This window comes from Squalius cephalus (assembly GCF_949319135.1).
Source record: "Squalius cephalus genome assembly, chromosome: 19".
NCBI classification, from domain to species: Eukaryota; Metazoa; Chordata; class Actinopteri; order Cypriniformes; family Leuciscidae; genus Squalius; species Squalius cephalus.
In genome coordinates this window covers 15,381,463-15,396,177 of record NC_137140.1, presented here as the reverse complement: position 1 = coordinate 15,396,177, position 14,715 = coordinate 15,381,463, and the positions used below count along the sequence as shown (strand labels likewise).

General features: G+C 37.0%; 1 protein-coding gene across 2 annotated transcripts in view; it reads right to left on the bottom strand.

The window, feature by feature from the left end:
* The window catches only part of med1 (mediator complex subunit 1), a 272,844-nt gene that overhangs the window by 95,095 nt on the left and 163,034 nt on the right, over positions 1-14,715 (bottom strand). For both annotated transcript variants that reach the window (XM_079852042.1, XM_079852041.1), the window contains exons 5-6: positions 1,741-1,873; positions 1,612-1,640 (exon numbers count right to left, since the gene is read on the bottom strand). In XM_079852042.1, the coding sequence (XP_079708168.1) occupies positions 1,612-1,640; positions 1,741-1,873 (162 nt within the window). The remainder of the gene's footprint in view (positions 1-1,611; positions 1,641-1,740; positions 1,874-14,715) is intronic.

Genomic DNA, 14,715 nt, shown 5'->3' with positions numbered 1-14,715 from the left:
ACTTCTGTCTCTATTTTGCATCTGGTATGTCCTATCCTTGCTGGAATAGTAACTTTCCTTGTGGAATAAACAACCTTGTCATCACCAAATCTGAAAGGTCTTGCACTTTGTTTGTCATCTATTTTTAGTAACTCACTCAGTGGCAGCCCACTTGTATAATCTTCAAGCCATTTTTCTCCACACACAGTTCTTGTACAGGCTGTGTCAATCACAGCTGATCCCAAAGCCTCCACCATGAAAATTTCTGTGTTAGACAAAGGATCATTTGAAAACAAAGTGATGTTACATTCTTCAATGTCATCTTTTAGTCCTTCATCTTTTGTCAGTCTTACATGTTCCTTTTTATTTGGACAGTCCTTTGCCCAGTGATACGTGCTTTGACAAATTGCACATTTCGTCGTTCTTCCATATTTATCAAGGGGGTTTGTACCTTGAGCTATGGTTTGGGGTTGTTGTGTAGTGTTTGACTTGTATCCCCGTTTTCCTGAGTATCTCGTGTAATAGGCACTGTCACTATCTGTGTTTTGCAGTGCACTGCCGCCCTCTCGTGGTGAAGTAACGTTATCTCCAAAAATTCTTTTCAAGGCTGATTTCATATCAGTGAAAGAAACGCTAGAGCAAGCTGTAAGTGCTAACTGTTTATTTTTAACAGTAAGTCCAGCAGTATCGAGTAGCTTAAAGGCTAGTACGGCATCAGGAAGCTCCATTTTGAACTTACGTAGCCTGTTGTAATCGACGCTCAAACTCGACGATGTATTCCACCATAGAAACCGCTCTCTCTAGTGATCCGGTCAAACTCTGTGTATGCCTCGTACTGCCGATCTTTTTCTTCTTTTAAAAACACTGAGTACAATTTCGCTATGAGTGTTTGCATTCCAGTGTCATCATTCAAATCCTCAGCGGAAATTTCCAGAGCACTGTCCCTTGCTCGGCCCGTTAGTGACAAAGTAACTGCCAAGGCTTGTTTTCTTTTTTCCAGGTCAGTAACCCGTCTCCAGATTTCAATCTCATTTTTTCAACTTTCGTAAGCCGTCTTCTCGTCAAACGGTGGGGAATTTTTGTAATTCCCAGCAGCAGCCATCCTCTGCTACCAATGTTGACTCAATAACTACAACTGTTAACTGACAATAAACTCTTTATTGTTCCATCACGTTCAACATAGCCGCTCTTCCTCTCATAGGACGCCAGACTGAACTCACAGAAAAAATAACACGCTAACCCATAAAGGGTGCTCTTCGCACATGCGTAGTAAAAGAAAACATAACTTAACATGCACCACAAGATCAGAATCTCAATTAGCATCCTTTACTTTGGGGACATTAGTAAAATAAGGAAATGCAATAGAGCAGATAACATTTTAGCTGTCAAATGACAAAGCATTCTACAGTATCCATCATCAGTAAATGACAATAAATAGCTATGATATCAAAACCTCTTTTTGTCTGTTTGTGTCTAAGCATATACGATTTGTTGTGCAGTGTGTTTGACTGGGTGCAATCATTTACTAAAGAGATTTTTGAGTCACTTAGCAGCAAGTAAACAATTGACTTGAGCATAAATACATATTCCACATTGCTGAAAAATGTAATTTCCCTTATATAGTTTGCTTACCGTAAATGCTGTATCAGCTCAGGACAACTCTACATAACAATGAGAGAAAATCACAATAAAGTAAGACCACAGGGCATAAACAAACTGCTTTATTATTCTATTCACAATAACCACAAGTCTTCCTCTCACCACAGGGTTTTCACCATGGTGGGCCACTTTGACATCCACAAGCTTTCCTGCTTTATCCAAATGCACCTCAACGTAAAACATATCTGAGGTGATATAGCACTCAGTACGTGATGGGCTCAGGTGAGATCCCAACCTGCAGGCACACAGCACGAGAACAAAAGAAAGACCAAACATACCTTTTAGCAAAGTTGTGAAGTTAGGTCAAGTAAAATCAAGTAGAAATAAATCAGAACATGCTAGTAATGTTACGCATGACACCAAGGCTCCAAAACATGTATCTAGTAAACATTGTGATTTCATAAGAAGCCCTGTAACTGTGGATTATTTTTAGTTTTTTTGTTTTTTATCAATTGCTCCTATCTGCCTTGCTGCTGAGTGGTTTGTGTCTGTATTAGGGCTGCACAATTATGACAAAAATTATAATTGCCGATTATTCCCTTGAAATTGTAATTGTCATTATTAATTACGATTATCAGAATTTATATATAAATAAATATATATAAATAGATAATCAGAATATGAATATGACTAATAGTAAAGACTACTAATAAATAAAAATTAGGCCTATGCTAAAGCTATTAAATAGCAGTCCCAAACTAGTTTTTGTTAATAAAATGTTGGTATGAGCCACCACAGTCATTTAAAAATATATATATAAAAAAAAACACAAGGTGAAAATAGTGGCATTTTGGGGTTAATATGGAAACGACAGTTACCATGGTGAATACACAATACTAACAAGAACTGTTAATGAAACATGGAAACTGCTCTTGGTGAATAGAATGAAAATCATACCTGCATGCAAATCCTTCTCAGCTAACACACGACGTACCAGTAACGTGATTTATTGGTATTTTACTTTTATTTCTTGTAATTTACACTGTAACGACGTTGCATGCTCGTAGTTTCTTTTACACTTTATATACAGTGAAGCGACACAGCGCGCGCCGCCGCATTTGCGCGTGCAATTGAAAAGTGCGCGCTACGGGCACAGTAACGGCTGACAGGAAAGGAAAGTCCGTTTTTCTGAGGTGAAAGACTTTTTATTTCAGCGTACACATACGCCACTGTCTGGTAGTTCCTATTGTGCTGGGTTTTCTGAAGTAGTCGTGATTCACCTCTCATAACATAACATTTATCTAAACAACACGCACGCAGAGTGCATTTTCTTTTGTAATCACGGCTTTGAACGATTACGTAATCGTGGCACCCGTAATCGTAATCGCGATTAGAAATTCGATTAATTGTGCAACCCTAGTCTGTATGCTCCATATAGCTTTCTGTTTTGAATCTTTATTTACTATCATTCCTTGTTGTTTATATTGCTAAATATAACTTACTCATCACCACACATTAACCTGACAGCGCTAGCTTCAATCTAAATCATTATCGCTAGCACAACACGCTAGTAATTCACTAGCCTGTTATTTATTTTTTCTCTTGCGCCTTTTATGAGTGCATCAAACAACTGAGGTGAGTAGGATCAGTCAACAAATATGGTGAGTCATGTCATCTCCTCCTCTTATTGTCACTTGCACTTCGTGTCATATGTATAGCATAGCCTTCTCTGTCAGCACTAAAGGATTTACATGTGATAAATGCAGGGAGATAGTCAGGCTGACGGAGAAGATTTCAGAACTAGAGACACATCCAAACTTTAATTGAGGATAGTAAGAGTGCAAGGGCTTTAGATACTGCTTTGGATGCAACTAGCTTAGTGAACTCTGTACATTGTTTGGTTCCAGCTGTAGAGCCCGTGCAGTATGGCAACTGGGTGACCGTGAGACGCTGTAGTCTCGGGACAAAACACCGCTCTTCCGTTCCGATTACCATAACAAATAGATTATCCCCACTCAGTGAAACACCCACTGTGAATCCTGTTGAATGTGCCCTAGTTATTGGCAACTCTATTACACGGAACGTGAAAATAGAGACACCAGCCACCATAGTCACGTTTGCCGGGAGCCAGAGCGCCTGACATCAAAGCAAATTTAAAAGTGCTGGCTAATGCTAATCGTAAATTCTCTAAGATTATTATTCACGTCGGCGCTAATGATGTTCGACTTCACCAGTCAGAGATAACTAAAATTAACGTTAAAGAGGTGTGTGAACTCGCAAGTATGATGTCAGGCACTGTAATTTGCTCTGGCCCCCTTCCTGTTCGCTGGAGTGATGAGATACTTAGTAGATTGTCCTCACTCAATGGCTGGCTGTCTAAGTGGTGTCCGCAAAATAATATTGGAAAAGTTTTTGGGGCAGACCTGACCTGTTGAAAAGAGATGGTATTCATCCCTCCTGGGATGGTGCTGCTCTTCTCTCTATTAATACAGCACATAGTCTTAGAGCTCAAACCGACCGTCTGCTAGCTGTCTCACGTCACTGAGGTCAGATAAATCCAATCACATAGAGACTCTTTCACCTAGATATCATCATCATTTAGAAACACTGTCTGTTCCCCGAATTAGAAAATACAAAAATCTCCCAAACCCATTTAAGGGTAATAATTTACTTGGTTTAACATATAAAAAAAACTTCAAAAGCACTTATTGTTAATGATATGATTACAGATTGTAACCTAGATGTGCTGTGTTTGACAGAAACCTGGCTAAAACCAAACGATTACATTACTTTAAGTGAGTCCACCCCCCAAGATTACTGTTATAAACATAAACCTCGTCTGAAAGGCAAAGGGAGAGGTGTTGCTGTAATTTATAGTAATATCTTCAGAATTACTAAGAAGTCTAGTTTCAAATATAAATCTTTTGAAGTATTGGTGCTTAATGTAACACTATCTCGTGTAAATGATAAATCACGTTTGAGTTTTGTGCTGGCTACTGTATACGGGCCACCAGGGCACCATGCAGATTTTATTAAAGAATTTGCTGACTTTCTATCAGAGTTAGTACTGGCTGCAGATAAAGTCCTAATTGTTGGTGATTTTAATATACATGTAGATCAGTGGTTCCCAAACCTGTCCTGAAGGACCCCCAGCACTGCACATTTTGTATGTTGCCCTTATCTGACACACCTACTTCAGGTCTTGCAGTCTCTACTAATGAGCTGATAAGTTGAATCAGGTGTGTTAGATGAGAGAGACATCCAAAATGTGCAGTGCTGGGGGTCCTTCAGGACAGGTTTGGGAACGACTGATGTAGATAACGAAAACGATGCATTGGGATTGGCATTTAAAGACATTCTGAACTCTGTTGGAGTTAGACAACACGTGCCAGGACCTACTCATTCTCGTAATCATACTCTAGATCTAATATTATCACATGAAATCAATGTTGATGCCGTTGAAATTCTGCAGCAGAGCAATGACATATCAGATCATTATCTAGTCTCGTGTATACCTCATTTAGCCAAGGCTGCAAAGCCGACTCCGTGCACACTCAGGCCCTTAAAGGAGAACTCTGGTCAATTTTAACATTGAGCTCATTTTTTTGTAAATTTGGAGTGCTGTCAGTACAGAGAACAACGACAAAAATTGGTGTTGCCTACACCTTGTTATCCTCTTTTTTAAAAATTACTGTCGTCCACAGTAATCGATTGTCGAGTTCACGCGCGTGATCATAGGTAACTAAACCTATGCGCGTGAACTTGACAATCGATTACTGTGGACTTCGACCGAAAACAGGAAGAAAATACAGGTATGTGCGCTGGCTGAATTAACATCACTTTTATTCATATCTTTCACATCTACTGCAGTCAGATTCACTGTGTTCACTCTGAAGGAATCACTCACATTGGCTGTGCACTTGTAATGACACATCAAGGATGTTAAGAGACTAAAAGCAGGTTTAAAACTTGCCCCATTGAAGTCAACAGGGTGCAAATTTTAAAAAGAGGATAACAAGGTGTAGGCAACACCGATTTTTGTCGTTGTTCTCTGTACTGACAGCACTCCAAATTTACAAAAAAATGAGCTCAATATTAAAATTGACTGGAGTTCTCCTTTAAGAGAGCAGCCAGAAAAATGGAGCACAACTGGAAGAAAACAAAACTAGAGGTATTTCGCATTTCATGGAAAGAGAGCACGATTGCATACAGAGAGGCTAGATCTGCTTTTTTTTTCAACTCTATTAGAAGAAAATAAACAAAACCCTAAGTATTTATCTGAAACAGTGGCTAAACTAACGAAAAATAAAGCTTCAAACCCAGAAGTTTATAAGCAGCACAGCAGAAATGATTTTATGAACTTCTTCACTTATAAGATTGATAAAATCAGGGGAGAAAATTAAAACTATGCAACAGTCTACTACAGTATCACATCAGTGAGTGCACTGTAGTCTCCTTGAGGAAAAATTCTATTCATTCATTGCTATAGGAGAGGAAGAATTGACTAAACTCGTTAAATCATCTAAATCGACAAAATGTATGTTAGACCCTAACCGACTAAGCTATTGAAAGAGATGCTTCCAGAGGTCATAGATCCTCTTCTTAATATCATTAATTCATCTTTGTCATAGGATATGAACCAAAAACTTTTAAGCTGGCTATGATTAAACCGCTTGTTAAAAAAACTGCAACTTGATCCTACAGAATCAGTCAATTACAGGCCGATCTCGAATCAACCTTTTCTGCCAAAGATACTAGAAAAGGCAGTATCCTCACAACTATGTTCCTTTTTAGAAAGAAATGATATCTGCAAGGATTTTCAGTCAGGATTTAGACTGTACCATAGTACTGAGACAGCTCTCAGAGTCACAAATGATTTGCTCTTGTTATCCGATCGTGGTTGTATCTCTCTATTAGTGTTACTCGATCTTAGTGCTGCATTTGATACTGTTGACCACAACATTCTTTTAACCCGCTGGGGTCGGCGGTTGCACCGGCAACACCAGCTCACTATTCTTTGCAGTGCAAAAGAGACTCAAAATACTCTGTTGATTTTGATCTTAAATATAAGTATTGTACATCATTCGATCCTGTTAAGTGTCTATTTTTGTGTATACTCACAATAAAAACAAAGTGTTGTGCTTTTCGTCAAATAAAGAAAAATAAACATGATGTGAGTTCTGCCTTCTCTCTGTCAGTGAAGTCCATTCTGAAACACGTCCGAAAATGAACTAACTCAGCGAATACTCAGTCACACAGGCACGAAAGATTTCTTTACAAAGCTTGAATTCTCGTCTTTTAAATGAAGTAATTTATATAAAAACAAATATTCTCCGTTTATGTAATCTGTATGGAAAGAGAGAGATGTCAGTCGTTCTCAGTTCAGCTCATTATCTGCTAATGTGAACACACCCACGGAGAGCGCGAGTGAGTGAGTGAGTGAGTGAGTGAATGAATGAATGAATGATCACACTCGCACTTACATGTTATTTTTTCATGAACATATCTACTTGTTTAGCTTTTACCAAACTATATTGCTACTGAGATGAGTATAAATCGACTGAAATATGTTGAAATAAAATGTCTTTGTATAAGCAACATATTAAACTGCAAAATAACATTTATATGCTAATATATCATAAAAACGATATGTTACAGATGAAATATGGACGTTTAGTCAAGATTTCGTTGATTAGTTTTGGATAGATTATAAAGTTTTTACTGTAAAAAAGACTACTGCCCCATCAAATAAGCTTTTGTTCGCCAATTTCTGCTCACATGTTAAATATATAGTATGGGATGTTTTGTCAAAAATAAAGTAGGTATATTGAATTATCAACTAAGATGTTATTATAGTGTTTGTTCCAATATTCAAATCTAATGAATCCTTAACTTTGAAATGCGTATGATAAAATGTATGTTTTTTTACAAAGAAAGACACTTGACATTGTTAAAATTGTAATTGTTGTTGTAATTGTAACCTTTTTAATAAAATAGCAAAAAAGGTAAATCTAAACAAAACAAAATCGGTCAATATAAGCCTTCATTAAATTATTTTTATTGTGTTTTATTAGTGAAAAAAGCTTTCTGAAAATACAGTATGAGAATTAACTGCACAATTACTAGAAATGTTTACCTTGGATATTATACAATTTGCATGGTCCGTGTATCATCTGATCATTTCATTTCCTATTTGGAATGGAATAATGAGAAATGAAAAGACGGATTGTTTATTCGTTTTTTTCGTTTAGTTTAATAAACGGCATAGGTCATAGTCTACAATATGCTGACATGGAGTTTGGTGTTTTATATATTACTTCTATAGACTCAAGAGCAACGTATGATTTATTATTATTTTTTTTTTTTTAGTAGGTGAGGTCCTATATGTCCCTTCGTTAAATTAAAATAGTTCAGAATCTCTAAACTTAAAATGTAGGCTAAAAAAACTTTTACTCTAGGCTATAATTAATGTATGAGCAACAAGGATCAAAAATAACAATACACATGACCATGATAAAATGTCTAAACTTTGTGTCTTTGTGTGTGTCTGTGTGTGTCTTTGTGTCTTTGTGTGTGTGTGTGTGTGTGTGTGTGTGTGTGTGTGTGTGTGTGTGTGTGTGTGTGTGTGTGTGTGTGTGAGAGAGAGAGACACCTGAATAAATAATTGTGAAAATAGATAGAAATGTAACAGTATGACTGTAAACGTTGAGTATTCAGTTCACACAAATAGAATGAGATAAAAAAAGATAATTGAATCAGCTGAATTTGTAAGATACTGAATAGGCTACCTGACAAAATTATCAGGGTTGGAGAGTAACAGTATTATAGGCCTTAAATTGAAATATGAATAGGAACTGTACTGTTAAAGTTTTAGGCTAGAATACACTGTAAATCGCTGGTATTAATAGTTTACTCGTATTAGAAATGCAATCCAATACAAATAGCAATTAATGAATTGTGATCTGAGGAGAGTTTCTGCAGTGGTTCAAATTAAAATCAGTGTTAAACAAATAATTCAAAATTAATTAGATCATGCTGCTTTAAGTAATTAACCGAATACATTAATCTACAAATTACATTTAACAGATTTTATCATATGTGGGATACAATTTAAAACCAAGCCTCTTAACATTGTAAATTATAAGACAGCACTTTTTAAGTTATTATTGTTACATGCTTAATTGGTTGATGTTTCTCTGAGATTTGCTCATTTCTTTCAAGGTATTATTTATTCCCACTGCTTTATGCATAAAATGTTTGTCCAGCAAAGCTCTGGTAGTATTCTCTAACAACTAAAATACTTTATTTTATTTTTTTACTTTAACGCGGGCGCGTTTTGCTGGATTTTCTCCACATTGTAGAACTATAAACTTAAATTACTCCGTCATTTATGGTCATACAGAAAAAAGAAATATAAAAAAAGAATCTGTGATATTTCTACTTTTGTATGTGTCCACTTACAATCAAATCAAAACATTGTGCTTTTGTAAAATAAAGAAAATAAACAGGGTGTGCGTTCTGCCTCTCCGTCGCGGTGAACTTTTTTTTCTTGAGCACGTCTATAAACTGAAACAAAACTCAGCGAATACTTGTCACACATTTATGAGCCATATACCTTTATAAACATTTAAGTGTGTACTTTTAAATGATCGGATTCAAACTGAAAACAAATATTCTCTGTTTAAGTAATTTGTATAAAACCAACAAGATGTCCAGCTTCTCAAACGCTTCCTAATTATTTTTTAATTTACCACGCCCACTCGCGCAAGAGACATTCACATGCAAATCTCCACATGGAACGCGATCGCGCTCATTAGGCCTACCTCAAAAACAAAACACTTCACAAGTCTCTGCTTTTAGACGCGCCTGAGCTTACATTGGATTTACATCAGAAGAAGAAGAACGCGATTTGAAGACAAGAAAGATGTAAGGTAAGAAATTCTTACATATTAGTTGTCACATGTCACGTTGCAGTTGAACTGTTGCTAGATATATGGGGAATATTATAATATTTAGACCCGTGTTTACTGTTACTGTGTTTGTGGATATCTGCTCAAACGTAGATATGTATATGGTAACCATAATGTTTTATATTTGAGCGCGATCGCGTTTGAATGTATCATATTTTGGATAGCGATCGCGTTTGAATGTATAATATTTTGCAGCGCGATCGCGTTTGAATGTATCATATTTTGGATAGCGATCGCGTTTGAATGTACTGTATAATATTTTGGATGAAAACAAAACGCACCAAATGGCTTCATGTTTTTATTATTATCTCATTTCATATCATCATAACGGATGGAAACATTTGAAGTAACATGATAATCAATATATTTTTCTCTAGCTTAGTTGTTACTGAAATCTTTTGGAAGATTTATACTGCTATAGGTTATTTATTGTTATTATTATTTTATCCGGCACTGCGCATATACCTTATGCCTACAAGGCACAACAAACCTGGTGTTCATTATATTATATATTGTTGGAAACATTTGTGTGTGTGTGTATTCTGTGAATTTTAAAAAGGAATTTTAAAAAGCAATTTTAACCAGAAAAATCTAATATTTATTTCCAAAATCGTGCAGGCCTTTCTCTTGATATCAGTATGTTCACTTTTTTTTTTCAGGGCCCAGATGCCACTGAGGACTTCAACATTCACATGAGTCTCTGTACGTGAACATGGTAAAGTGAAAATCTTGGAAATGAAAGGTATGTACAATGTTTTTAGGAATGGCACAAAGGTCTCTGTCTTTGAAGTGCTTTTTTGGCATTTGTTGTGTATATTTGGATTATGTTGTGTTGTAAATAAATCCAAACAATTTAAAAGCCATTCTTTTTTAAATCTCCTCATTTACAGTATTGTGCAAGGTTGCTCAGAATGATAGGGCCTGATAGCTCCTAATAGGGCCGTTAGAGGAGGTTCTTTGTCTTTCTCGGGTGTGAAAAGCTTACATATTAATGAGCTCCCGCATAAAGCTTTTTCACACAAAACACGTCGTAAAATTTTTAAATCAATATATTATCTTATCTGAATGAGCAGTCAGGGTGATTTTCACATAGTTTTGCAGCAAATATTCTAGGCTACGTCATACAATTTTCAAAAGTCTTGTGAAGAAATAATCAGTATGGGTTTCATGGCCTTATTTCAGTGAGAATTTTTTTTTGTATTTTCACAAACCACGCATAAATGTCATTATCTCAAAACTACAAACTTTTACATACATGCTGCTGATATATTATTGTAGCAGAGTTTGTGCTGAATACAGTGTAATTAGACTTTAGCCATGAAAATGTCACAAGTAACAGAAATAACCAGAAATGTCAGAGCATGTCAGAACACCTCCAGGGCCCAGAAAACAGCTCAGACCTCAGAGGGTTAATGTGCAAAGTTTAGCTTTAACTCAATAAACACACCTGAACCAGCAAGGTCTTCAGGATTACTAGAAATATCCAGGCTACACTCTCAGAAAAAAATGGTACAAAAGCCATCACTGGGATGTTACCCATTTAAAAGCCTTTTTATTATTAGTAGCCTTTAAGGTATAATATGCACTCTAGGTTTACCATGTTTACTTTAATTTCCTATTATCACTGTAAAGCTGCTTTGGGACAATCTACATTGTTAAAAGCGCAATATAAATGAAGATGACTTGAATTGACTTGAAAGGCTACCACCCCAGTTACAGCTTTTGTACCTGATGAATTGTGTTGGAATAGGCTGGAGCTAAAGTGCAGGACATTGGCCCTCCAGAAGCTGGATTGGTCACCACTGGCTTGGGTTAAATGTTGTTAAATCTACAAATGAATCTGCACAGCTGGGTGTCTGCAGGCAGATGTGTGAGTCAGTCAATACAATGGAAAATGTAATGTGCAAAATGTTATTTTATCTTTACAACAATGCATGCAACCAAAACTGAACATGATTTGAGAGCGACAACACGTTAAAGGTGCTCTAAGTAACTTTTTTACCTTAACTGAACAGCTTCGGAGTCATTGGAATGGTTATATTACTTATTTCAGGTTTAATGGTGGTCATTTCGCACCCCCCTGGTGCCCGTGAGCGGAAAATACACACTTGCAACTTTGAGCCGGCGGGTCAGGAAGTATCGCGTGATATCAGGTCTCGCGATGTAAACAATTGCTTTACAGCCAAAAGAAATCTGCTAAAATGCTGTCATTATTGCGCTCCCTCATGCTGTTTGAACCCGAATAAAGACGACGTTTTAAAGAATGTCCCATCTGCAGGGGTTAAAGTGAAAAAAAATCCTGAGCCTGAAAATTTTTTGTGTGTGTGTGGGGGGGGGGGGGCTTCATTGGCACCATTTATTTTCAAGCATGTTAATGGAATATTTTTTATGAATGAAGACCAGTATCACTGATATAGCTACTTATGTCTCGATGAAAATGTATTTTTCCAAAATTTGAAACATTTATTAGGCTTTAAAAAATAGAACAACTTTTAATTTAAGTGAACTTAAAACAATCCTCACTTAAACCCATAATAAATGTCATATTTACCTGTACCTTGCCTGTCTAGCCGATGTGAATTATATAGAAATTGAATACGTTTATAAAACAGTCCGCACTGCATAAATTATAAATGAAAAATAGATTAATCCTTAAGCGTTGAGCAGTTAGTAATTTTCTCTGTTCCCATTGTTCTTTGGTTAACTTTACTAACAGAGAGAATTGCTGTCACTTTAATACCCGCCGCTGCTGACAGGATCTCATTCTCTACTCTTTACTTCCATTTAAGATTGTATTTAACTCATTTGACTGTTCTTGTGAAGATACTCGACAAAACTGACATTTTGGCATAAATGTGTGTGTTATGGTTCGTTCAAGCGCGAAAGAGAACTCGATGGCGCGCTGTCGACTGCGATACTGGCGAGCGTCTTTCTGTGTGTGTGTGTGTGTGTGTGTGTGTGTTTCAGGAGGACATTCACTGACAGCGCGTTCTCTTTTGTCTTCTCGCGCATTGATAGTTTAAAACATTTGCGTGAAGGAGAGCATGATCATATAACCCAAAGGATGACAGAAAGAACGGACGCTGCGATAAATATTTTAACACGTTAAAGCTGGACAAAAATTAATCGCATGCGTTTACGTTGACAGCACTAACGTTAGGCTACTTGTCATACATTGCTGACAGAAAATGCTGCGGTTTAAAGTGGACTCGTTTTCATGGTAGGCCTACACAATATTTTTGTAAGCTACACAGAATATTTAATTAAATATTAAAATTAAATATTTAGCCAAGTCTGAAGTTACCAAGCAGCAGTGTATGTTAACGTTAGCTCAGTTATCAACAGGTGTAGACAGAAAATATGATTATCCTGACCTGAGCTAATTTACTGAATCAACCAACTCACATCTCCTTTCTTTCTTTTCATCCATGATGACATTAAAGTCACCTGTTGTTGTTTCTGGCGTTTCATCGCTGTCTGTGCCGCAACCGCTACTTGCTCATTAGAACATTCAGTGAGCTATTTTACACAGGCTCGGTCCTGCTCCTCCGTGGCAATGACGGCGTGCGGTTAAACATCATAACAAACGAATTTGAGTGGGGGTGGGGGGGACAACGGGATTTTGGAAAGTGTCCCCATAGGAAATTACGCCCGTGGGTAGGACATCATCCCCAAGCTTCATGAACTAGCGCTCTTTTCACCGACAACACTAACGTGACGTATAAATCTCAATCACACTGTGTTGCCAGGCCCCGCCCTGCTCTGCTTCTGATAGGCTTGTAACGTTAGTAGAGCTGCGTTCCTTTCATATGATTGGTAGGTGAAATCAATTGACTCGAAAATATTAAACCGCATGCAAGTTCCAATTTTTATTTTATTTTTTCTTCCTCACGTCCGCACGCCGGAGATCCGGCACGGTGCCGGAATACTTTAAGCCCTGCATCTGCTTTGATGTCGTTGATCTACTAGCCTCTGGTGTCTGAGAATCGCCAACGAGTTTTTACAACAGTGTTGTCAAATATCTATTCCAAAGCTGTGGGGGGAGCTCTAGAGAGAAACCTGCAAGCAAAAAGCGAGAATACAGCGAAGAAATCCCGAAACTACTGAGCCCTGCTTTAACACATCCACACTGGGGAATGCTCACCCAAAACACAAACAACCCCACCCCCAAAAGTCATCCATAGGATTGCTCTGAGTTACATTTTTTGTCAAAAAATAAAAAAAACAGCTCAATGCGGAGCAGACACGGAAATGAAGGGGTGACACCATAAAACAACCACAATGCAGAACGAATACAAAAACACACACACATAGACCTACACACATATAACACCATGTTCAGGTTTGACTGCATTGTAAAAAACAATGATACTTCAGATACTTTGACAAAATATTACTTTTTATTGTTATAATAATGATTTTATAATGTCTAAACACAAATCTAATTGAAAACTTGTGAAAAGATGAATACCTACAATATGTGGAAATGGCAAATGAGCCAGTGAGTGATGCTCTACAGCCATCTAGTGGCTGTCCTTGAAATGTCATGTTATTTTAATTTTAAATGTGTTTGCTTTCCAGTAGATGGCAGCAATCTTCCACTAAAACATGGCACATTGTCCGCACTATCTCCATGAGCGAAATTAATTATAAAAAAAATCAATAATACAGTAAATCATTTTATTTTTATCCATATTATATCAAATATTTTCATTGAATTTTAAATAGGCTATACATAAAACACCACACCATGCCAGCATATTGTAGCCTATGGCTTGCGATCTCTCAAGTGTTGTACATTAGAAATGAAGCATGGCAGCAGCACTAATTGTTTTCCCAGCAACATATTTCTGCATCAAATGTCAGCGAGTGGTGCAAAAGCTTATTAAAGTGGGATTTGAGTGTGCCATATGGACTCTTTTTCTAGCTGTTCTGAAGATGAAGCGGTTTGACCAATCAGATGAAAGGGGCATTTCAGCGCCGCTCACATGTGCAAATGAAATATCAAAGTCATAAACCAATTTGTAAACCACAAACGAAAATTGAGAAAGAGCCGAAATCTCATTTTCCGTTTATTAAACTAAACGAAAAAAACGAATAAACGATCCATCTTTTAATTTCTCGTTATTCCATTCCACATAGGAAATGAAATGATGAGATGATACAC